Source organism: Xiphophorus couchianus, chromosome 3 (genome assembly GCF_001444195.1).
Source record: "Xiphophorus couchianus chromosome 3, X_couchianus-1.0, whole genome shotgun sequence".
Classification (NCBI taxonomy): domain Eukaryota; kingdom Metazoa; phylum Chordata; class Actinopteri; order Cyprinodontiformes; family Poeciliidae; genus Xiphophorus; species Xiphophorus couchianus.
Genome location: NC_040230.1, coordinates 16,718,443 through 16,742,107, shown reverse-complemented (window position 1 = coordinate 16,742,107; position 23,665 = coordinate 16,718,443). Strand labels below are relative to the sequence as shown.

Below are 23,665 nucleotides of genomic sequence, written 5' to 3'. Positions count from 1 at the left end.
TAATTTATTTTCAAATTTTGGAAAATGTCATTTCTAACTTTTCTGCATCAGGTATATTAGCTTTTGAAACATTGTGACTCTAAGCAAATATTCACTTTTTCAAAACTTTGCTTAAATTTCATAATAATCAAAGTCCAAAATGGACCTTGGTGCTTACCATGTTTACATTTGTTAAATATTTGCTAACAAGCTCACCCATTACCATTTGTCAAAACGATGACGTAAATGTTTTTAAATTAATCTCTTTGGAATAAGAATTCTGTTTTATATGGTGAACAATCATTAAACAATCATGCTATTAACAGACATATTAGCCAATTAAGTATTTGTACTTAGTATTTCCCTAAAGTAAAATATTCCTTCATTAAGAACAGTTATCACAACAGCACTGGCATGAAATCTTTAACTTTTTTCTTGTCTCATATCTAATAAATAATAGCAACAACAAAAACATAATAATAATAATAATAATAATAATAATTAAACACATGATGCAGCACATAATATCACCAGAAAAAGAAACAGCATCCCACACAAATCAAAATATTTCCATTGCCAATTTTGTTTTTTAAAGAATTTTTTGCTACATAAAACATTGACATGAATTCATTTAGCAATTCATATCTTACCCGCTGTGAGTGGATAAACAATCATAGTGTGTGTCGCCAGTCACATATACAAGTCTGTTTGTCTGTAGAGGCACAAATACAGACTTCTTAATCTGGGTAATTGTTAATGATTTGTGACATCTTTGTTTTAATTGTAAAAATATAAAATATTGAATATGAATTAAATTTACTTCAGTAATAACTACACTGAAATTTTTCATTGGTTCTGTTTTTTGTTTGTTTGTTTTTTCTATTCACTCAACTTTCAAGCTGTGAATTAGTTGCTAATTTCTGCATTAGCCAATGAAGGTTGGCACAGACAGCGAGAAGCTAGAGGTTTCTATGGTAACATCCATCCATCCATTGTCTGTTCACCCTTGTCCCTAATGGGGTCGGGAGGGTTGCTGGTGCCTATCTCCAGCTACGTTCCAGGCGGGAGGCGGGGTACACCCTGGACAGGTCGCCAGTCTGTCGCAGGGCTTTATGGTAACAGTACACTCTAAAAAGTGTTTTTGGCTGTAGTTCAGCTAATGGACTCTTTTTACATTAATCTAACTTAATCCATATGGTTTATTGGTGACAACTTGCCTTTTTGTGTTCAATTAAATTAAAATTTAGAACTCTTACTAAGTAAAATTAACTTAATTAACTTGAAAAATCTTTTTACTTTGACTTTACTTGAAACAATTGTGTTCAATGCCAGTTTTGTGACCTATGTCTGACCAACTCAATTTACTAAATTTATCACTCACATTGTACTTCAGATACAGCTAGAACTTAAACTACTTTACACATGTAGTTTTTTTTAAAAAACAGAAAAATTACTATAGTACCACCAACTTAATTGAATTGCCTCAACAAGTAATTAAATCAAGTTGGTTCAACTTAATTTATTAAGTTGCTTTAACTTAATAAATTAGGTTCGTTTAACTTAATTGAATTGTTTCAACTGGTAATAAGTAATTCAATCAAGTTAAACCAACTTAATAAATTAAGTTCCAAACAGCAGAAATCTTGTTATCATGAATTCAAATAAATCCAGGGTGTATTTCGCCGTGTGTGTCCCCGCAGGACGAGAGGGCTCTCCTGTACTGAGTCTTCTCATTGAGAACATTTGATTAACAGCATTATTGAGAGACCAGTTAATCAGATCCATAATTTGTAAATTCAGAGGATGTGCAAAGATAGGCTCCAAAAAAGCAGCACAACAGCCAGCTTCTTTAGAAATAACCATTTGCTGGTTACGCTCTTTGTAACCAGACATGTGTACAACGACATGCTTGTACTAAATAAATTCTTTATTGGTCTTCTTCTTCTCAGCTCTTTTATGTAGCTGAGAAACTGAATTTGGGGTCCTCTCAAGAGATAAACCAGTGTAATACAAATAAACAGATACAAATACTTGAAATTTACCTCTGTAATGAATTTTACAAATTTCCCTTTTAATAACTAAAACAAATAAACTTTTTGATAAAATTCTAATTTATTGAGACATGCTCTATTATGCCTTCTCACTAAACACGTTGCTGATCTACTCTGGAGTTACATGCTCAGAATCTGTTCAAAATCAACAACCAAGCAGGCCTAGACTTTGAATCTATGACCCCACTATGTTTTCCATTACAACATCAAATGGCTTATTTTGTATATGCCTTCTAAAAGCCGTTTAGTATTGTACCTATTTCTTGTTTAGAACATTGTTTAGATTTGTTTTCTCCTAGATTATTTTTTGTACAAAACATTGACTTTTTCAGACTCTCTTTGTTCTTAAGCATCACTTTACTTAGATTTCATAATAAGCAAATATAATTATAAATATAATTTCATAATAAGCAAATGCAAATTTAAGTGTTTTCCTGTTTCTTTTATTCAAAACTTTGCTCAGATTTGCCTTCTCTTTTTCATATTCTCTTTGTTTACGATGGTTGTTTATTTGTGATGCTTTCTAAATAAATGAAACAAACACATTTATTTAAAATAACAAACGTAGTGATATAAAAAGTCAAATTCTAGAGTCAACCTTAAATTCATGGACAACAAACCTAATAAAAATGCCTAGATATATGTACACATTAAGGTTGTAATTTCTATATGTTTGTGTTCATGCAAACATATCTAGATCACAGCTATGTGTACTAGATTGAAGCTTTATTTTAGCTACAATGAAAATAATTCACATTGTGCAGCATTTATCTTTTTCTAATGTGAGGTCAGATTCAATAATGATGACTGGAAATGTATGAGTTGCGGTAGTGACCAAATTGTTCTAAAATGGGTTAGTAACAAACGGTTTTTGTATGTTCAAGCAACACTTTGTCTACAATCTGATAATCCAGAGCCCTCCAGTTCAACACATTCCCTGGTGTGTAGTTTCGTTCATCCACATAATTCTGGATCTCACAGGCAGAGAGGACGTAATCCCACATGTGGACATCAGACATCATGCCAACGAAAGACTGCTTCATGTCAAACCCGCCGCCATGGCTGTCCTGCTCCTGTTGGAAATGCAGAGTTTTAATGTTTTTTTAATGATTGAGAAATAGAAAAAAAGGCATTAATGATTTGAATCAAATGTTACGTCATCAAAATTATGACCCATGCATTTTCAACTGGTCTGTAAAGGTTACCATTTTGTGCAATAGCTAGTTAGCCAGAACCTTGAACACCAAGGAAGCATAATGACATGAATAAAATGTTACCTATTTGGTTTTATTACTTATTGAATAAAGGCTAGGTTTACACTTTTATGCAGAGATTTTTACTGATTTTGGGTTAATTTACTGCTTGTTTGAAATTTTAACATTGTTTATATCACAGTGGTCTATGTTAAGGCCACTGTATCATTTGTATACTAATGATATTTTGGATTAAAACAAGCCTCTACGTCCTTGTTAAATTGCCAGATTTTTTTGTGATTCAGATATTTTTACTTGCAAACCCTCGGTGTGATTACCTGTACAAACAAGAAATCACTTAAACAGAACCTGTCTGACAAGATGGAGGTGTTTGTCTGAGTTTTGATAATTTTGGTCCTTACTGTCCAAAATGGTGGCAGAGAGAGTTCCCATACTCTCTCTGCCACCACCACTCTTAATAGATCATGTAAATTTCTAATAAATTTCCTTCCCTTTCTCAGTTCCTTGTTTTTTTGTGAAATGGATTCTTCTTTTATGCTCATGCTGGTTTCATGCTCTGTTCTCATTGTGCCAGAATTGTAAGTTTTTATTTTGACATTTCTAAAGCTCTTCAGCTCAGTTTTCTTCCTCTGGTCTAACTATGCTTGACTCCAACTAAAAACTAAACATCAAGTAGGTTAAAAGATCCATTTTTTGCCCCATTATTTAAAGAATCACAAGCACAGCCAGGAATGCCATTTATATTTGTGATTCTGGAAAGCCAAAATCAATGTCTAGCAATTTGGAACAAACTCAAACTACAATGAGAATCATTGTCCACAAACAGAGCAAACATGGGTCTGTCGTGATTCTTCCCAGAATTGGCCAGCCTACCTAATCTTCTCCAAGAACAAATTGACAATTCAGTTATGAGGTCATACAGTAACTAAGAACAGCATCTAAAGCCCTGAAGGAAGTTCAGGTTGCTTCTGTTAAGGTTAGTATTCATAATTTAATAATAGTAAAGAGATTGGGCAAAAATGGTTTCTATGGGAGAGTTTTAAGGTCAAACCCACCAATTATCATGAATATATACTATAATGATGATCTAAAGCATTTCACTGTGATAAAGCCAGGGTGGATAGTTTTGATGTTATATGGAGATCTTCTGAACACAGAAAGACACAGTGACAAATTATAAATGATCTGCTAACATTATATAATTTCACCCAAGTCTACCCAGTTTAACCTAAATTTACTCAACTTTAGTTCTATTTTGTTTCAAGTTTCTTTTTATGTCTATCAACCTGTAAAAAAAAATTGGATAAAGTGATTCATATATTGGACAGAGGCTAATAATAACAGGTGTTCAAGATGTTTGTTCCATTCTTCAGTGAATAAAGGAAATTTTACCTGTCCCACAATAATATTGACAGGTCCACCTATGTTCGACCCAGAAATTGTGAATTTTCTGATCGAAGGCTGTCCATTAAACCACAGTTGTGCCAGCCCAGTCTCAGCGTCCCATGTGGTGCAGATAGAGTGCCACGTGTTGAGCTTGTAGTCACGGCCTCCATATTCAGCCTTTTTATTCTTAATGTGTGCCTCCATTTCTTTATTGGTGTTATCCCAGAAAATCAAGAAGTCATTGGGACTATTAGGTGTGGACAAGGAGAACAGCATGTGGTCTCTTTTGAGGTCTGTAAATGATCTGTTACAATGACAGACATAAAGCATTGCATAATGTATCTCACTCACAAGGATGAAGAATGCTCTTCTACATAATTCATATTTAAAATTAGAGTACCTGTGGCAAACAGTTACGGCATTAAAATCTCTTCTTGATGTGTTAAACTTCACATAAGCTCTGTTGGTTTCCAGTGGAAAGGTGAACATCCTACCAGAAAGATCTGAAAACATAAAATGTATACATATTTCTTTATTTTATTCATAAATACCTTTGAATACCTGATTTGCACATGTCAAATACAGTCTTATCTTTTGAAAGTAATGGGAAATAGGAAGAGAAATTTGTAATATCTTTCAGGTGACCAACATATTCAAAATGTAAAGGATGATTTAATAGCAAACCATATACATATATACATACATACATATATATATATACACTGCTCAAAAAAAATAAAGGGAACACTCAAATAACACATCCTAGATCTGAATGAAAGAAATATTCTCACTGAATACTTTGTTCTGTACAAAGTTCCATTTGTACAACAGCAGGTGAAATTGATTGTCAATCAGTGTTGCTTCCTAAGTGGACAGTTTGATTTCACAGAAGTTTGATGTACTTGGAGTTATATTGTGTCGTTTAAGTGTTCCCTTTAGTTTTTTTAGCAGTATATATATATATATATATATATATATATATATATATATATATATATATATATACTTTTCAAGTAGCTACTTTATCTTCTTTAATCTTCTAATATTTAATACAAATATTCAAATAAATAAATATATATACTGTATATAAGAAATACCTTGTGTTCGGGCAGCACAGGCTGTTATCAGCACAAGCAGAGACAGCACCTTCATCTGATTAAAGAATAAAATTAACATTAACGACAAGTTTTCATCACACAAATCTGAAAGTTAAAGTTTCCTTTGAATTTCTTCAGTAAACAACACAAGAGGAAATAGTAAATATGGACAATGATTAATTTTCTGCTGAATTTGAATTCATGCTCTTACCTTAAAACATGTGCAGTGACTTTGTTGGCACAATGGGTAGAGTCAATGTTTCTACTTGCATACTCCCTATTTCAACAAAGTTTTTAGTTTGAACTTCCTTAAACCAGTTCTTCTTTTCTGTCACAAAGAAATCTTAACCTCTTGTTTAAGACACACAAACTATGGGCTGCTTATGTTGATGTCGAAATAGTTCTTGCACATCCAGGAAATGTGTAAAATGTGGCAAAAAAGACATATTGTTCTTTTCTCATCTTTTTAAATCCCACAGCACAGATGTTAACAGAAGGTTCTATGTTTTTGTAGTTTCGGTGCTTCCCTTTTGTGCACATGCTACAGTTTTAGTGTGAATATCCCTGCAGGGCTTTCTGCTGCAAAGCTTTTCCTGGCAGGAACATTTTGCAGCAGAAAACGTCCTGTCAGTAATCAATCACGTTACTGCATTAATGGTTTTTTTGGGAAAAACTGCTAAGACAAATTCCTCCTGTATATAGAAAGAAAAAAAATAGTATTCAAATGATCTTGACCTGATGTGAAATTGCTTACTATTATCACATTTTGTGACTATTGAATTTAGTCTTTTTTTTTTTTTTTTACTTTATCAAGTCATTAGCACATGGATCATTAGTGCTCAGCACAGCTTCAACATAATTAACTTATCACTTTTAGCCATCTTAAGAAGTCGTTTTATATGTATCAGCTGAACTTACTTGTACTTATTTCTTTAATATGTTTCTCCCCTATGTTGCATTTGCTTTCAATTTAGTTTGTATTTGTGCCAGTTTAGAGAATATCTAAAAGTCTAGATTATTACATCACACCATTTTACAAAGTATCTGTTGAAGTAAAACCTGTGTATCTTCTGCATCACTGTCTGTTTGAGATGGCAACAACTCAGGTGTTTCTTAAATCCCTTTTAGCTTTTGTGAAAGAATATCAGAGCTTGCATACATAATGGTGTTCCACTGAGACCAATGTCACACAGCTGATTCACATTTCTACAGAAATACCATCTAAAATCCTTTAGCAAAGATTCACTTTATGAAGCTTCCTACTGTCCTACAGTAAATTAAAAGTAGAGAAAATGCTTCTCATTTGGTGGAGGGTGAAGACAATCGTCAGATTCACATTAAGATTAGATACAGGCCATTTCAATGTCTATCGAGGACAAATGAAATTATTGGATGAAATAATCAGATAAAATAATCTTGGACTCCTTGTTTAATGCATGGGTGAGTAGGTGATAACTATTGAAATTAATTACAAAACTTTTAAGATCACAGAAGAAGGACACTACAATCTTAACTCCGAATGTAAACTAAAGAGAAAGGATTTCTTTCGTGAATTTTTCTAAAAACTTGGTACCAGCAAGTGTGGAGTCTCCATGGGACTTGCTATCAAAAATAAAGAAGATAAAGAGAAGTGTGGAAAACTAATCAGGATTCAGTTGTTGTAGAATAGATCAAGTAAAGCAAACTGAGTTAGGGTGTGTGATCTGATTATTGGGCCAGGAAAAAGGACAGTAATACTGTAATATTAAAAACAATTATCTGCTGGACCAGATAATTTAATTGCTAATTTTAGGGGGAATAATTTGAGTTATCTATTACAGCTCTAGACAATGTTTTACTTCCATCAAACCACAGATAGCAAGATGCCTAAGTTAACTCTTCAAGTCTAAGAGTGAATTTGAACGATCAAGTATCTCTGCAGAGGAAGAAAAGCACCAGACACAAGTGTATGCAACACAGGCTTTTCTCATTTATTAATAGACAAAACAAAGCTTTTATAAGAACAGATAGTTACAATTTACCTCTCCCTCACATAAAGCATTCTGTTAGACTGGTTGTGTGACAGGACGACAGTGTCTCGTACTCATTATATACCAGTGTGTGACTCACCGGAGAATGTGAGTGGGTGGGGAGTGTGTTATTCTTTTCCCATGAAAAGCATGTCTCAAAAGAAGCAACAACAACAAAAAAAGAATATAAAGAGCAATGATTTAATATCAGGCATTCTTTTATGATTGCGACTTTTTGTAAGTGATGGTATTATTTTAACAGTTTAAGAACAAACCTTTATTCTCTACCATCACTTTTTCTACTATCTGATAATCCAGAGCCGCCCAGTTCAGCACATTTCCTGGAGTGAAGTTCTGTTCATTCACATATTTCTGGATCTCACAGGCAGAGAGGACGTAATCCCACATGTGGACATCAGACAACATCCCAACGAAAGACTGCTTGATGTCAAACCCGCCGCCATGACTGTCCTGCTCCTGTTGGAAAAGCAATTTTTAAAGATATTAAAAAACTGAAATATTTTGAAATATATTTGCAAAGTTTGATATTAATAAGAATTTAATAAGAATTATGGAATATGGAGGATGACTGACAATTTACCTGTCCTAACATAATTATGAGAGATCCTCTGATGTTTGATCCAGAGCTGGTAAATTTTCTAACTGATGGTAGTCCATCCAACCACAGCTGCACCAATCCAGACGCGGAGTCCCAGGTGGCGCAGATAGATTGCCATGTGTTTTGCTTGTAGTCAGTTTTTCCAAATACTGCAAATTTATTCTGGGTGTAGATCTCCAATTCTTTGTCAGCGCCATCCCAAAGAACCATAAAGCCGTTGGAAAAAGTGGAAACGGCTAAAGAAAATAGGACGTGGCTTCTTTGGAGGTCTGTAAAGGATCTGAAGGGGAAGCAAATGCAACTTGTGTTACACACCTCATAGAGATGAAAAAAAAAATCCTTTACCGAATTGTGCAACAGAATCAAGACCTCCACTACTTTTAATTTAGATTTTCCTGTTTGAAATTTTTTGAAGCCATGTGACACAAGATTTCTTCACAAGATTTCCATCCATGCATGAATTTGATGATCAACTGAAGTATCATCAAATGCATGATTGAAGGATACAGCATGTTTGCTGGATTATTTTTTCTTTTCACATTTCTTAAACAAAGACGTTTGAGAGACTGGTCATTTGCTAAAGATGTTTGTTATTGCTGTGCTGTGGTCATGACCAGGTACAGGACAAGGCAATCAAAAAACTTTGACAAATCTTCAAAACTCTCATAAAACTACAGCTTGAGACCATCTGAAAGATGTCAATGAACTTTTGATGCTTGGAAACGAGCTAAAATAAATTTAGCAGAGAGGAGGTTAAAACTTTTTGCAGAGTACAATAATTGTGAGCATAACACCTTTGACAAACAGTTACTGCATTAAAATCCTGTTTTGTAGTTGTTAGCTTCACATGAGTTGTGTTGGTTTCAAGTGGGAAGGTAAACATCTTGCCAGACAGATCTGGAAGAAAAATAACAGAGAAATAGAAGTTGCCTCTTTTTAAAGGATATGTTAAAAATAATTTTTGACAGGTTTTGTAGAAGTTAAATTTAGTATAAATGCTGTAAAAACATTCAGAACAAAAACAAAAATTCAAAAAAGCTCAAAATTTAAAGCAAATCTAAATTCAGCCAGCTATAATTCTTACAGTTTACCTTTTATGAGTAATAAAAATCAATTTACCTTGGGTCACTGCAGCACATGCTGTCAGCATTCCCACTAAGAGCAGCAGCTTCATCATCTAACAAAAGAGACAAAAATATGTGGAAAACATTAAGATCCCATTGCTCTTTAGAAATCCCAAATATTCTAGCTGGTCTAAAACAACACTTTCAATTAAGCTTGAATTTCTACAAAAACAGCTCTGATGGAAATTGAAAAGAAACTGTAAAGAAACAGAGGCTTTTGTAAAGTGTTTAGCCATTAAATTTCTTGCCAAAGTTCAAAATAGTGGTCTTACCTCAAAAATCAGTGTGAAGACTTTGATGCAGCTCTGAGAGGTTTGTGCTTTTATATTAAGTCATATCATAACTTTATCCAGGCAGTTTTTGTGAGAACTTCCTTGATCTGGTTCTCTTTTTCATCAGCCCTGCTAACGGTGCGATTTTTTAGCTCTTGATAACCTGAATTTAAAGGGTCATTAACCTGATTAACCTGTGACTTGATAAGATAGTTCTCATTCATGGCTGCGTGTATTAAGCAACAAAAACTGGTGTATGTTTGAGTGGAACTTTGATTCTTAGTTGAAATATAAAGAAAATAAAAAGAGGCGAGTTATTTATCACAATAGAAAGCATTTGTGCACACTTTATTTTAAATCAAGCAGCGTTTGATTTGAAATATTCCAAAACTCTCTTTTCTGCTATGAAAAATATCCAAATATTTCAAAAGACATCCAAATTACACAAAATCTTTAACTATTTTGTGTTATATATCTATACATATTTTACTTTAAATCAAGCAACTTTTCATACTCCGAAACTGTCTTTTCTGCTATGAAACAAAGTTATTTCAAAAGACAAAAACTCAACAGCTGGATGAACTCAACATAATCTTTTTAATAAGTGAAGGGTTAAGTTGGGTTAAAGGTGTTTGCTTTTTTGTGCGTAGCTTAAATGGAAACTTCTGTATTTACACTCTTTCAGACTTACAGTCTCCAGAGCTGCATCCTACACAATATTAAACACATATAATACATTACTTGATTTGTATATGATTTGATACAAATGGCATGAAAAACTGTTTATCCACAGTATTTACTTGCACATGAAGTTAAGACTTAGTGAAATTTAAACACTACTCCATCAGTGAAGAGATTCAAATCACTCTTTAGTAATAAAATGTGAATTATTGCAACTGAAAATCTTACAACTAGACAAAAAAACCAACATTTTTTTCTTAGTTGTCATTACAGTTAAATGTTTCAGATAACAGAAAGCTACTTCTCACCTCTTAATGAGACATTTACATTATCCTCTATCCATTTATTATCTCAAGTTCTCCCTTTAATACTTTTTAAATGACTAATTTTATTTCTGTTTTTTCTTTTTATTTTAATGTAGACACAACCCTAAACTTGTTTTATTTGTTCCAGCTCAGCAGTTTTTTAAATGGGGAAATATGAAAGGGAAGTGCTTTAGCTTACTCTTGTAAAATAGTCATGTGAAGGTTTTTGACTTGTATTTTATGACCTTTATGGGTTTAGATATTTTTGTTGGAATCAACACTTTCACTGAAGGATCATGAGACATAGGTGATGTGTTTTGTCAAGAAGTTATAAAGCTTCTCTTTTATTAAGCAAAACTTGTTTTTGACTTTCTTAAACTTTTCATAGGACAAAATTCAGTGAAAAATAGATGAAAATTTAACTGAAATATCTCTTTTTACATCTCTGCTTTATAGCAGGTCTGATTGGGATTTTATTTAACCAGTTAAGAGATGAAGCATTAACAAATACAGACTCAGCAGAACACATAATTGTAAGCATTAAGCAAACATATTAAGAGTTCGTAATATGCCGACATTGATTGTGTTCTGAAGGTCAGAATACAGTCAGAATAAAGAATACAGGTCAGTGGAAATGTAATTTTATAAATATAGCAATATCTTGAAAATTTCATTTATTTCAGTAATTTAGTTGAAAACATGAAACTCATTACAAAGACTCAGATTTTTAGTTCTACTTTATTTTAATTATCATGACTTACTGCAAATGAAACACCAAAATTTAGCTTCTTGGAAAATGTGAATTTCACATTAAACCAGTAAAAACTAAATTTTAATTCAGAAATGTCAGCCTGGTGACTGTATTGATCAGTATATACACCTAATACTGTGAATAATATGAATTAGTGATTTATTGTAGCATTGTGTGAAGGTGCTATTCCTGTTTCCTGTGCACCATTTTATACCTGTGTTTTTCTTACACTTTCACTAGTATACAGCATTCTGTGAACAGACAGCTTTGTAAGCAATTTTTAACTTTTTTCATCAATTTATAATGATATTCTAATTTTTTGAGATGCATCCTTTGTTGTGTGTACACCACTGTAGACAGAGTACTGTAAGTAGACCTCACAGTTGCCTAAAAATACAGAAGTACAAATGACAATTCAACAACAGTCATCACATTTTGCATCAACTGCTGATTTAGTGATTTCTGCTCTACATAAATGTATTCATCAGCACTTTTTGTACATTGCTTTCAATGCAAGTCCAAAACGGCTGATTTGAATTCATTTAGAAAAGTACAAGAGAAATATTAGAATCAAAATGGCAAAAAATGGGTTATTTCTAATATCGCTGTATTGATACTTAGAAGTATTTACCTCTTGGCTTAAATGACATAACTGCTTTAATGAAGTCATATGGATTCAAAAGTTACTTTTTTATATGTGGAATCCAAGTCTGTCGGTTTTGCAGTAATTCTTGGAGACACAAGGATAGATCATATCTGCAAAGCTGAGTTTTTTCTTTATCCTATTACTTGTGTTTACTCTCTTTCAGTTGTATTGTTTGCTAGCTATTCACTGCAACAACAATTATATACTTCTTTGAACAAATGAAACACAAAAAATTATAAATGTAAAAGCAACAAAGACATGAAAAATTATCCCATGTTCAACTGTTTCGTCCGTCTTGCTTCAAGAAAGATTCACTCCAAACCAGCACTGTAAATCTAAAATTATCATTTAATGTGAAAAGGTTCTGCAGACTGAAGATTTTCTGGGTTTAATAATCTCTTCATCATTAGTCTTCCTCAAGAAAACAAAACTTGTCACGATTATACGGGTGAGTTGCCTCTGTAAATGGGGTTCTTAATTGCGCTTGCAGATTGTTGTAATTCAGTTAGCTACATAATTCCTATTTGTTTTTGTCTACTGTTACTAAGTAAAAATGTCTAAATACAAGGTGTGAAGATTCTGAAGAAATAGATCTAGTAGATGTCCAAGAACAATGAAAATATATCTGGTTGTGGTGAAGTCATCACCATTTTTAAGACATGTTATGTTAAAACAAAATTATAATATGTGTTGTTCATCTATGGAAAAGATGGATAAACTCAACTCATGAGATTAGTTTGATAGATTTTATTCAAATCTTCATGGAGCTTCTTATATATAATTATATATATATATATATATATATATATAAATTCCCTTCTCACCCACCGCGAGTGGTTCTTATCCTCTGAGCTCGGGTCCTCTACCAGAGGCCTGGGAGCTTGAGGGTCCTGCGCAGTATCTTGGCTGTGCCAGGACTGCACATTTTTGGACTGAGATGTCTGATGTTGTTCCTGGGATCTGTTGTAGCCATTGGTCCAGTTTGGGGGTGACTGCCCCGAGGGCCCCGATGACCACAGGCACCACTGTGGTCTTCACCTTCCAGGCCCTCTCCAGTTCCTCCCTGAGGCCCTGGTATTTCTCTAGTTTCTCGTGCTCCTTTTTCCTGATGTTGCAGTCGCTTGGTATTGCTACATCTACCACAACGGCTTTCCTCTGTTGTTTATCCACTACGACAATGTCTGGTTGGTTCGCCATTACCGACCCCCCAACTACCGACCAATAACCTGCCTCTCCACAACATGGAAGCTCATGTCAGGCATCATATATATATATATATTTATATATATATATATATATATATATATATATATATATATGTATATGTGTGTGGGGGGGGGGGGATGTAAAAATGCAAAAATTATATTTAGTACAAAAACAATAAAATGCCAGTTTCATGTGTTATTTACTTTTTTTATTATTGTTTGCCCCCATAGCATTGGCTATATAAAAGTATTCCTTAATAATTGATACAAGAAAACATACTTACAAAGTGAAGGTGTTCAAACTGTGGACGTAAATATGGTAACATTTAACACAGGCCTTTACTGTTGTGCACTACTTTGTTCTGCATTAAAACTGAAGTGGTTGAATTACATTTAGAGTGCTCTTGAAAGACAATATGTTTCTATGCAAGTCTGTGACAGTTTGTGGCAATCCTACGCTAGCAGTGACTTCTTGCTGTCGTTCTCAGGATCTGTCCTCTCCCAGCCCTGCCGAATGCGGCTGAGGCTTTTATCCACACAAGGCAGAAGAAGCAGCAGTCTCAACACCAGCACCAGGGACGGCACCACCAAGCAGAGCATGTAGCCGGGGGGAGTGTACCATTTGTATTGCGAGATGTACAGAAATCTGTCCCAACCATACAGGTAGGTGTGAAAGGTGCAGAAGAACAATGTCAGGTATCCCAACTTGGACTGGAAAACAGAAAAACAAAGAAAGGTCATCATCTTGGTATAGATCTTCTTGGCCCTCAACAGTTATTGGTAAAGTAATGGATTCCACCTTAAATGTTTTTTTATTCAAGTTGTTTAAACTCAGACTGAGGAATTTAGGAAAATGATAAATATTTAATTTAAAGACATTTACTCAATGTGGATTTACTCAAGGATTTAAATATGGAGATGTAGTAGCTATGTACAAAGACTGACTTTGTGTCTGGTGAGATTTGCCGTGTTAATCTAACTATATGTTTTAAATTTTTTTTGTATTTTTAGTTTTCTAAAAGACAACTTTTAGAAAGATATATTTTCTACAGATATCTTGACAGTGAGCATTACAGATTTTTTTCTTCCTCCCTTACCATCCTGCTTAGAGGGTGATGATGATAAACTGAATTTCTCATCCAGCCTAGTAGCAAGTGGCTAAAACAAATGAACTTTTATTTCACCTGAGTAGAAGAAAGTCAGACATTACTAATTAAATGTGTCTAAAAACTGTGATCAATTAGAAATGCAAAATGATGTAATCTTTTTCAACAGGAATTGCAAGGAGTACTACTATTAATGGGACTGTAACTGTGTTAATCAATAATTTTATAAATGTTGTTATATATTTTAACATTTTCAGCCTCATTGATTCACTTGAACTCCCCCACAGCTTCTCTGTGTCCCAGGTTAAGGATGGCAAGTAACAAGGTGACCTTTACTGAGACATTTGCACCAACATGTCTGAGTTTTATAGAGGTAATCCCAGAAATGTCCCTGGAGATTTACATGAAGTACGATCTGCACAAAGAAAAATTTAGGACTGTAGCTCAGGATAATGTGTGCTCCTAAATTACATTTGATGAATAACTTAACATTTAGAGTCGCTCTAATTTGGGCTGGAGATAAAGAGTAGGGTGGAGTGAGAAAATGAGCTTGGTCTGACCCAGATACATTTATGAATGAGTTCATTTCCTGCAGTGTGATTGTCCTTACTCTCAATGGTCAACATGAGGAAAAAAGATAAACAGCCAACAGAAGAATTGGAAAAGGACAAAGGAAAATATTCACTGAATTTCATCCAACAGGAAGTTCGAAATAGACATCTGCATGATGTCACCATTTTCCAACTGAGCTGAAGTACAGAGCTCAGTTGGTCATCGGTCACAGCTTGAGTGTTAGTCAAGGCTCTTTTTCTGGGATATACATCCATATTCCTTTCTTAGGATCAGTATCCTATCTTTCAGTTTCTATATCAGCTGAACAACTGAACTAAAAATTTTGTGGCAAATTTTTAAATATCTCCTTACAGGTGGGCACAAAGTAAGCAAGCATATTTTAGCATTTCTGCATTGAATGAAAAGTTATTTACATTACATTCAACTTGCCTTGAAATAATTTGATACCAAGAGGGAAAGTTTATGAATGCAACACACTCAAAACATGTAATATCCAAGCTTTTGGGGCATCTGGCACTAGTTTCTGATGCAACTTCTTCTTAGTTCTGTCATTTGAGGTGTTTAATTGTTTGGTACTTTTCATATATAGTGGCATATATGTAATCCAAAAAGTGAAGCTGCCATATCAAATGTAAAACAAATGAATCAAAGTTACTGTTGAGTGAAAAAAATATTTTTGTGTCAGAAATATTTCCAATCTTTAAAACCAATCTTAATAATAGACAAAAAATAATAAGAGTAAATACAAAAAATATGTTTTCACTTGATTTCATTTACTGAGGGAAAGAAGTCATCCAGATCAACCTGGCATTGTGTGAAAATAAATTCCCCCTTTGTTCATTATTTGCTCAAGCTAAATATTAATACATACATAGTTTTTAGGTAAAACCTAGTATCTACGTTTGATTGTGGTCAAAGACACTGAATCCCATTGAGAAAAACCTGTTCTGTATAAGTAAGATAAACATAGAAGTTTTCACCTGAATGAAGCTGAACTCTCTCCAGCTGAGAGCGTTGCTGACAGAAGGGAGAGAGGAAATTCCCAAAAGGAGATACAGGCCAAATCCCAGAGCCCCTATGGCGTAGTATGAGTCAGTTCTCCAGGCCATGGTTGTGTCAAATGGAGATGTCTTGTTACTCTTGATCTGAAAGTGAAACAAAATAAAAAAAAAACTGAATAAATATTTATTGCAACTCCACTTGTAAAACCAAAGAAATGTTTTATAAATCTTTTACCTGTGAAATGGTACTTCCTGCAAGTCTGAATCTTACATAATACCTGGGTACAAAAGACACATTATTTAGAACAAAACATTTCAAATTAGAAAAAAAAACCAAAAACGCTTTCTATCTTTCATAGATACCATTTATCTGAACACATTGTGAGAAGAATAAATGATTTTTGTGACAATAATATGTCAATCTGTTGAATATTAACCAGATGGAGTTATAAGACTTTATTCTTTGTAAGCAATTTGAGTACACATTAAAAGAGATCTAAAGTTGACTAACAATGCTTTGTATAAAAAAAGTGGTTGATATTTGGAGTTGCTATGGAAACACCTAAAAGATTTGGGTTAGACATAGAGATATAGATATAGATTGTCAGACTTTTCGAAGTGGAAAGCAATGAAAAAATGTTCAATTAAAGGAACTTTCCCAATAGGGATATTTGTGTGGATCATTACCTACCTTATGGGGATGAGTAGAGTATAAAGCACATGCAGGGAAGCAAGGGCCAGAGCTATCAGACCTAGTTGTTTCCTGCACAACATCCAGCGATCCAACCAGTCAGGAAAACGCCTAAAACAAACATTTTGTATGTTATTAAACATGCTTTCTACTGCATATCGTTAGAGAGTTTACATGTTGGTCAATATCCTTTTCTTACTTGTATTTGGTTCCTCTGTAGAGCTGAAAGAAGCCAGCTATGACTCCAGGCAGATAACAGAGAGACAGCAAGATGAGAGATACACTTGGGAACACCTTGAAAAGAAGAAAAAACGAAAACATTCTAGTTCAGGCTTAGTAGTTTTAAAGAAAATGTACTATTTGTAAAAATAATAATCTGTCTGCACCTTGTTAGCCAGGGACATCATGATTCTGAAGGAGATGTCTCTCCCCTCATCAACGTACGCATAGATGACATCTCTGGTGAGAAGATAGAAGAAGAAGAAGGCAGTGAGGCCAATGGTGAGGCGCATGGGCAGCCTCCACTCGGGGAACAGCTGCAGGGGGAAGTCCTCCAGCTCTCTGGCTGCAGACAGAGACCCTCTATCCTGAACAGTGAAGCCCAGTTTGGTGGAAATCACTGCCACTGCCTGCTTAGCCTCAGGATTGTTTCCACACAGGTACACCTGGAGCATGAAAAGGTTCTTACAACTCTAAAAATCTCCTGTGTGAGAAACATAGTGCTCAGCCATGTTAATGCAATATTTATGTACATATGCATGTGTACACACATTGATGAAAGGATGTGTTTGACTCTAGAGAAATGAATATGAAAGTGAACAAAGACAGCACGGCTTCTTGTGTGGAATACTAAATTTAGGCGAGGAAAGCAGGTATCAAGCAACAATGCTCAGTTAACACCTTGTGATGTTGCTGATGGTGCTCCAAATACACAGCACCCCAATGCATAAATATGCACACACTTGTGTGGTTTTTACCATCCTCTGAGACCTAACAAACAGATCAAAACAAAGCAGGAAAAAAAAAACACACGTGCTGCAGCTTTGCACTACAGAGAGAGAGCAAAACATGTGATGTTGAGCTTAGATCTGAGAAACGATGGAGTTCACTGATTCAAAGAGACATCACAAGTGGCTTTCAGAACAAAAACATTAGGTTGACTACCTAAATTTACATTCTTTTCCTTAAATGTGGTCTAATGAATGCTTCAAAGTGTGTGATTATGATTTAGACTGAAGTTCTTCCCGTCTTGAGTAGCACCCACTGTGCAAACACATCAGAGAACTAGAAAAAAGAAAAACTTGTTTTTCTCTGATGGAATAAGAAATCTGTCAAACAAACAAGCCCCTATAACCGAAAGAAAAGATCACACCAGAAAAAGAGAAATACTGCATTTTTGATGAGCAAGAGAAAAAAAAAGACTGAGTTTTGTTGTTTTTTTTCCACAGAGAAACTTGTTAGTGTCACAACAGATCCGGTACCTGTCTGTTGGCATCTGAAGGTCCGTTCTGGAGAGCCCAGGCTGACAAGGTGTTAAATGCTTTCACCACATGGGCCCCAGGGATTAACCTGGACAGTGAATAACAAACTTTAGCTTCATGCTCTGCCAGCCACAGAAGGCTCTGACCGCATCCATAAGACACCACCTAATCTCTACTTACTTCTGCAGATACTCAGCGTTGGCCTCTGGGTACATATTCTTCTTGAGATTGTTGCTAACATCCACAAGCACCTTGCAGTGAATAAAAATCGGAAAAATGATTTAAAAGTGAGAAAATAAACAACACTAATGATGCACAACATTATGTGATTGCACAGTAAGGCACCTTCCCATTGAGTTGAGGTGCTAGTGTCTCCAGGAAGTCATAATGTTCTCTTTGGACACAAACAAAGACCAAACTGGCTGATTGCGCCGCTACCTCGTGGCTCATCACCTGTACAAGTCAGACACACAAACACAAGACGAGCACAAAAATTGCATGTACAGAGGTGCAAGTGGTACTTCTGTTGCTTTCGTGGGTGTCATTTATCTGAAGTAAATTAACTGAGTTGTTCAAACACATGGATCTTTGCGTGAAGTATAAACTTCTCAAAAGAGCAGTACACTAGTGAATATTTGACAATGTCATGAATAACTGCTGGAAGTTACAGAGCTGTGAAAAAGTGTTTTCCATCCATCCATTTTCTAACACCCTTGTCCTTAGTGGGGTCAGGAGGGGTGCTGGTGCTTATCTCCAGCGAGACATTTCAGGCGAGAGGCGGGTCCACTCCATCTCAAAAACGTGTTTTCCTCCTTACAGATTTGATTTGCTTTTGCTTTTTTTTTTGTCACACTTGAATATTGATCAAACATATTAAATCAAATCACACAATAATAACTTTTTGTGAATATGAAAAGCATCACCCTTTGTTGTTCAATCATTAACTGTGATTAACCAAAGTGGTTGGGAAAATGCATGCAGTTTCATGAGCCCATCCCCAGAGGCCGTTCTGAATCTTCCCAGGATTTGCAACAACTTGTTTATGGGGCTGTGTCTCATCATACAGAGAACTCTTGGTGTCCTTGAAGAATATTCTAAGCAAAAGGTTTTGCTCTGGGACTGATCAACTAAGGAAAGCTACAGATTCTTGCACAATAAATAGATGGTTTACACCTGGAGTTGAAGAGGACCCCACATGAAAAGTGTGAATGTGGAAAAAACTCTGTAAGGTGATGGGGAATATCAAATATGGTATTGAATATGTGTGGCTTATAATCCTTTAAAAGGGACTGTGTCTAGAGATTGGGAAATCATTTTTTACAATTTAACCAAGATTTTCTCATGATTTGTTTGTTCTGACTTGGGCTGCAATGTGAAATAAATTCAACTGAAGTAATCCCTGCAGAGCTTTTATTCCTGAAGCATCATCATACCAGGATCTTGAAGATGGCCCCTGACATATTCACCAGAGTGGTTCAAATTTCTGTTCAACATCAGACTCCAGTATAGACGTTGTTCTCTTAACAATAAGAGAAAATCAATTTGTCCACTTCATTGTTGTGTAAATTTCTTTCCTGTATGATTTCTACATTTTCATGATCAAAATTGCTGAACTTATATAATGTAATAATGAACTTATGTATTATATGCAGTACATGAGGCAGTATGTTGTGTCTTACTTCCGATGGCATTGTGTCACAAAGTGAATTAAACAGTTGGCACAGGCCTTTTGCTGTACCTCTTTATATCGCAATATATGTGTGATTACACATGTACTATACATGCTGATGTTCCACAATGTAATATATTTAATAAATGTATGTGACATGTTTAGTCTGATCAGCCATAAATGTGCTGCATGAATCTGTAGCTAATGGGAAGTGATAGGTGAACTTGATATACAAATGAAGGTATGATCATACACAATTTTAAATTTTAGTAAAAAGAAAGAAACCTTAGCCAAAGAAAACATTTAATTCTTGTAAATAATTGTACAGAATGGAATTAAACATAAAAAGCTTTTAAAACATCATAATTAAAAGTCAAATATGTGCGCTTCTATCCAGAGTAGTCAGTGCCTCACCAGTCATAAATCTCACCACTAGTTACTGGGACTCACATGCACAGAATATGAATAAATAATATTTATTTTCATAAGCTCACTGCATTTGTGGAAATAAATAAGGATGCTACACATTGCAGCTTGTGTGTGTCCACCCTGAAGTTGTTGTGCAATCAGAGCTGACAAAATTATGACTAACTCATTAGTGTGTCTGCTTTAATATTTGTAAATACTTTTGTGGCAGTGGAGTGTTAAAGTGAGTGAAAGGAATTATTAAACAGCGCAGGCAGTCAACACATCTCCATGCTTGTTCGAACCTTTGTTTACAATTAGTCTGGCCACTTCCTGCCTTCTTTGGCTCAAAATGATGAGTCTGTCAAATGCAGTGACATACAGGTTTGATTTAATGTGTTATACCAGTCAGACTGAGGTCACTTTGAAAGACATCAAACATCTGGCTAAGGAGCCCATATGACAACAGCCTGGTTCTGATTGATAGACGATTGATAGTTGATAGTCTGATTGATAGATCTGATTGATGCTGTCCAGCCTTCCATTAAAAGATTAGATATATGTTTCCACTTTAGGCTGAGAAAAACAAGAAACTGAAAAGGAAGACTATGACGCACTTTTTATGAAAACAATTGGAAACAAATTACATTCTCAGCACACCAGAATGTGTTGAGTTTGAATGATTCTGTTCATATGTAATATAAAAGATGAGAACAGTCTGCACCACACTGTACCCATGCATCATCTGTGCTAACGCCTGTCGACACACAGCCAATCAGTAACATTGTTTAGTTAATGAAAAGACAGAAGAGACTTTCACTTTAAATTTTACAATTTAAAGTGCAATTACCAAAAACAAAACCTCAACAAAACACAGTGCTATATAATATTTTTTTGCTCAGTCCACACCAGACATTGTAGCACATACCTGAGCTCCTGGAGGAACGGGGCCGCAGCTGTGAGGTCTCCGGCTCCCATACACCAACCTATACCCAGACTGCAGAAGACGTTGACCCAGAGAGCGCCCCAAATCTCCCGTCCCAAAGATGCACACCGTCTCCTGTTCAGGGGTGGCTGCAGCACTCGCAGGATACAGCGACACGCTCTCTGGCTTCACCTCCTCCGACATGCTGCACTGCCTGTCTGGCGACGTGGAAGCAATCTAACACCAGATATGTTGTGTGGATTTGACAGAACAAATTGTTCCTACTGGTGGCTCTTCTTTCAGGGGCAGCTGAACTGAAATATGAGACAGTAAAGTGTCTGTATTAAAGACAGATGTAGGAAAAATGTAATGTGCCTCTGAATTGGCAGCTTACCGTATTTGTCTTGGAAAAGTACAGGAGCTGAAGGAACAAAAGTGCAGAAGCTGAAGGAACTTTAAGTCTTGAGGCAGTTTTTGTACTTACCCACCCCCCTCCCAGTTCAGAATGGGCAGTGTGTAAAGTCTGGAAACTCCAGGGATTAAGGTGGGAGCCATCTGTGCAAGTACTGGCAAAACTGTTAGTTATGAGTTGTGTTTTATTTTTTCTCTGTGTGCATGCAAGTGTGTTTCTGTTTAACAAAAAAACTGGAAATGTTTCTGTCGTGGCCTTCTTCTGGGAAATGAGAAAATAATCTCTGAGATGTTGTGCAACATTGGGAAAGAACACTTTAATATCCAACCATCTGCCCAGATGTTTTGGTTCTTTCCAATTTTACAAAATCACTATTGTAAATAGATCGTGTTTAGATGGTGAAAATCAGTGCAAGTTGGGATTTTTAGATATTTGCACATTTTAAAATGCAACAGTTTCTTTGCAGCTGTCAAAAAGTTAAGTATGAATGAATCATAGCTCTGAACATGTTCAAATTTGAAAGTAAATGCAGCTCTGTTGTTCAGACAAAAATGGGTTTCCCCGTCATCCCTGGCTGTGGATCAGTGACACTGAGCTCTTCAAAAACATACAATCAAAACAAATTCCAGGTCACAGTGTGCAAACACAGTGTGCTGGGGTGCTTGCAACGGCAATTCCTCTCTGTGTAGTTTCAGTTCAACATGAAATCCACATGGCCTGCCCCAAGCTCATAATTACTTTGACAAGAGGGCAAAACAAATAGCACACATTTTTTGTTAGCAAGAGGTTATTTGTGGAGCACTTGGAGCAAAAGAACCCAGTCCTATAATCAGCCACTGATGCATTGGTCAGCAGAGGTGCTCACTGAATCATGAAGTTTGCAGGAAAACCCACCAATTACAATCTAATCTGCACTCTTTTGTTGCCCTCTATGAGTAATTAATGTTCTTAGCCCTGTAACTCAAATTGGCCTATGCCTGTAAACCCTTCTTTTGCTCCCAGAGGATGAGAATAGCTCTGGTGTTCAGAGCCAAGGTGAACCACAGATCTCATGATCTGCCCTAAACTGTAATTACGCCTTATGCTCTGTTGTCTTACTCAGTTTCCAGTAAACATTTGTGCAACCTCATGTGCAAAAAGAGAAAAAAAAACACAAAACATATTAGTGCATTTGGTGGTAGTTAAAACACATGTTGACAAAGTCATAAGGCATCATTTTAAACATTTATTTTTTTCAGTAATGGCTGGGATTGAAGTCCAAAGCCATAAAATGTGGAGAAAATCGACACAAAACAAACACAAAGAGGCTAAGCAAGGTCACAGGAGTTGTAGAAGAGTAATGACACTGAATGAACATACAAAATACAAAGTCCACATGAAGATAAGGTAGCGATAGCTAATCTTCAACTGCAATCTGTCTTCATAGAGAGAAAACATTTCCGATGATTTAGGAAAGCAATTTGGTAGTAGTATCTTGTAGATCTTATAAACGGCACCATAGCCAGGGATTTAAAAGCACTCTGTGGCAACCCTGTCAACTTTTGTCTGCTTCTGACACAAATGTGCTTGTGTATGCGCCAACACTCCAAAAAGGGACAGTAATTGTTTTACTGCAAACCCACGACTCATTGGAAATTATCTGATGTACTAATATGCAGTCATAACTAATCTGAAACACATTTTCTTGCACAATTTTCTTCTTAACTGTAAACAGATGGTCTGGCTGCTGGTGATGGTGTTGAATCTTTAGAATGCACTATGTTGTGTCCTTGTCTCTTATTTTTAGATTGATCCTTTCCTTGACCCAAAGTGTCCAATCATTTCATTATCTTAGGACCAAAAGTGTTTCCAACGACTCTTTAAGGAAAATTAAGAGTGCTCACTTCATTCTTTTCTATGTGAGACCACATTTCACATGAGCATTTTTCCATTTTAAAGGTGTTTTTGACCAAAAAAAATCCATTTATTTTGTAGATGTGTTTTGTTGCCGCATGCGATGTTGTCATCCATATAGCAGCGCTTTTCTGTTTGATATAAACATGGTTCCAAAGGATCTGTTTGTT

General features: G+C 35.4%; 3 protein-coding genes across 4 annotated transcripts; all 3 read right to left on the bottom strand.

Moving 5' to 3' along the window:
• Positions 1-2,451: 2,451 nt before the first annotated feature.
• LOC114140542 (C-reactive protein-like) lies at positions 2,452-6,097 on the bottom strand. Its single transcript, XM_028010571.1, has 5 exons — positions 5,939-6,097; positions 5,728-5,782; positions 5,031-5,133; positions 4,637-4,934; positions 2,452-3,103 (listed from the first exon to the last, which is right to left on the bottom strand). The coding sequence occupies exons 2-5, from the start codon at positions 5,780-5,782 to the stop codon at positions 2,885-2,887; spliced, it is 675 nt and encodes a 224-aa protein (XP_027866372.1). The 5' UTR covers positions 5,939-6,097; the 3' UTR covers positions 2,452-2,884.
• Positions 6,098-7,674: 1,577 nt separating this feature from the next.
• LOC114140536 (C-reactive protein-like) lies at positions 7,675-11,089 on the bottom strand. Of its 2 annotated transcripts, XM_028010556.1 has the most exons (5): positions 9,756-11,089; positions 9,475-9,532; positions 9,150-9,252; positions 8,338-8,635; positions 7,675-8,213 (listed from the first exon to the last, which is right to left on the bottom strand). In XM_028010556.1, exons 2-5 carry the CDS (start codon positions 9,530-9,532, stop codon positions 7,992-7,994), a joined length of 681 nt encoding a protein of 226 aa, XP_027866357.1. In that variant the 5' UTR covers positions 9,756-11,089; the 3' UTR covers positions 7,675-7,991. The 2 variants fall into 2 exon arrangements, with proteins under 2 accessions (XP_027866357.1, XP_027866346.1); XM_028010545.1 differs by having other exon boundaries at positions 9,475-11,089.
• Positions 11,090-13,526: 2,437 nt separating this feature from the next.
• On the bottom strand, positions 13,527-21,749 carry steap4 (STEAP family member 4). The gene is made up of 11 exons (XM_028010531.1): positions 21,585-21,749; positions 21,194-21,504; positions 18,537-18,644; positions 18,372-18,442; positions 18,192-18,279; positions 17,097-17,375; positions 16,910-17,004; positions 16,711-16,821; positions 16,255-16,297; positions 15,999-16,163; positions 13,527-14,050 (listed from the first exon to the last, which is right to left on the bottom strand). Exons 2-11 carry the CDS (start codon positions 21,392-21,394, stop codon positions 13,793-13,795), a joined length of 1,419 nt encoding a protein of 472 aa, XP_027866332.1. The 5' UTR covers positions 21,395-21,504; positions 21,585-21,749; the 3' UTR covers positions 13,527-13,792.
• Positions 21,750-23,665: the final 1,916 nt, after the last annotated feature.

Bases quoted from the DNA above. Each gene is read 5' to 3' on its own strand.
- LOC114140542 (XM_028010571.1), bottom strand. From the start codon at position 5,782: ATGAAGGTGCTGTCTCTGCTTGTGCTGATAACAGCCTGTGCTGCCCGA. The intron at 4,935-5,030 runs GTACTCTAATTT...TCATTGTAACAG, and splicing joins GCCGTAACTGTTTGCCACAG to ATCATTTACAGACCTCAAAA. The intron at 3,104-4,636 runs GTAAAATTTCCT...CATTTCCAACAG, and splicing joins TCAATATTATTGTGGGACAG to GAGCAGGACAGCCATGGCGG.
- LOC114140536 (XM_028010545.1), bottom strand. From the start codon at position 9,532: ATGATGAAGCTGCTGCTCTTAGTGGGAATGCTGACAGCATGTGCTGCA. The intron at 8,636-9,149 runs GTGTTATGCTCA...CTTCCCCTTCAG, and splicing joins GCAGTAACTGTTTGTCAAAG to ATCCTTTACAGACCTCCAAA. The intron at 8,214-8,337 runs GTAAATTGTCAG...CTTTTCCAACAG, and splicing joins TCATAATTATGTTAGGACAG to GAGCAGGACAGTCATGGCGG.
- steap4 (XM_028010531.1), bottom strand. From the start codon at position 21,394: ATGTCGGAGGAGGTGAAGCCAGAGAGCGTGTCGCTGTATCCTGCGAGT. The intron at 17,005-17,096 runs GTGCAGACAGAT...CTTCTTTTCAAG, and splicing joins TGATGTCCCTGGCTAACAAG to GTGTTCCCAAGTGTATCTCT. The intron at 16,298-16,710 runs GTAGGTAATGAT...TTTTGTACCCAG, and splicing joins ACTCTACTCATCCCCATAAG to GTATTATGTAAGATTCAGAC.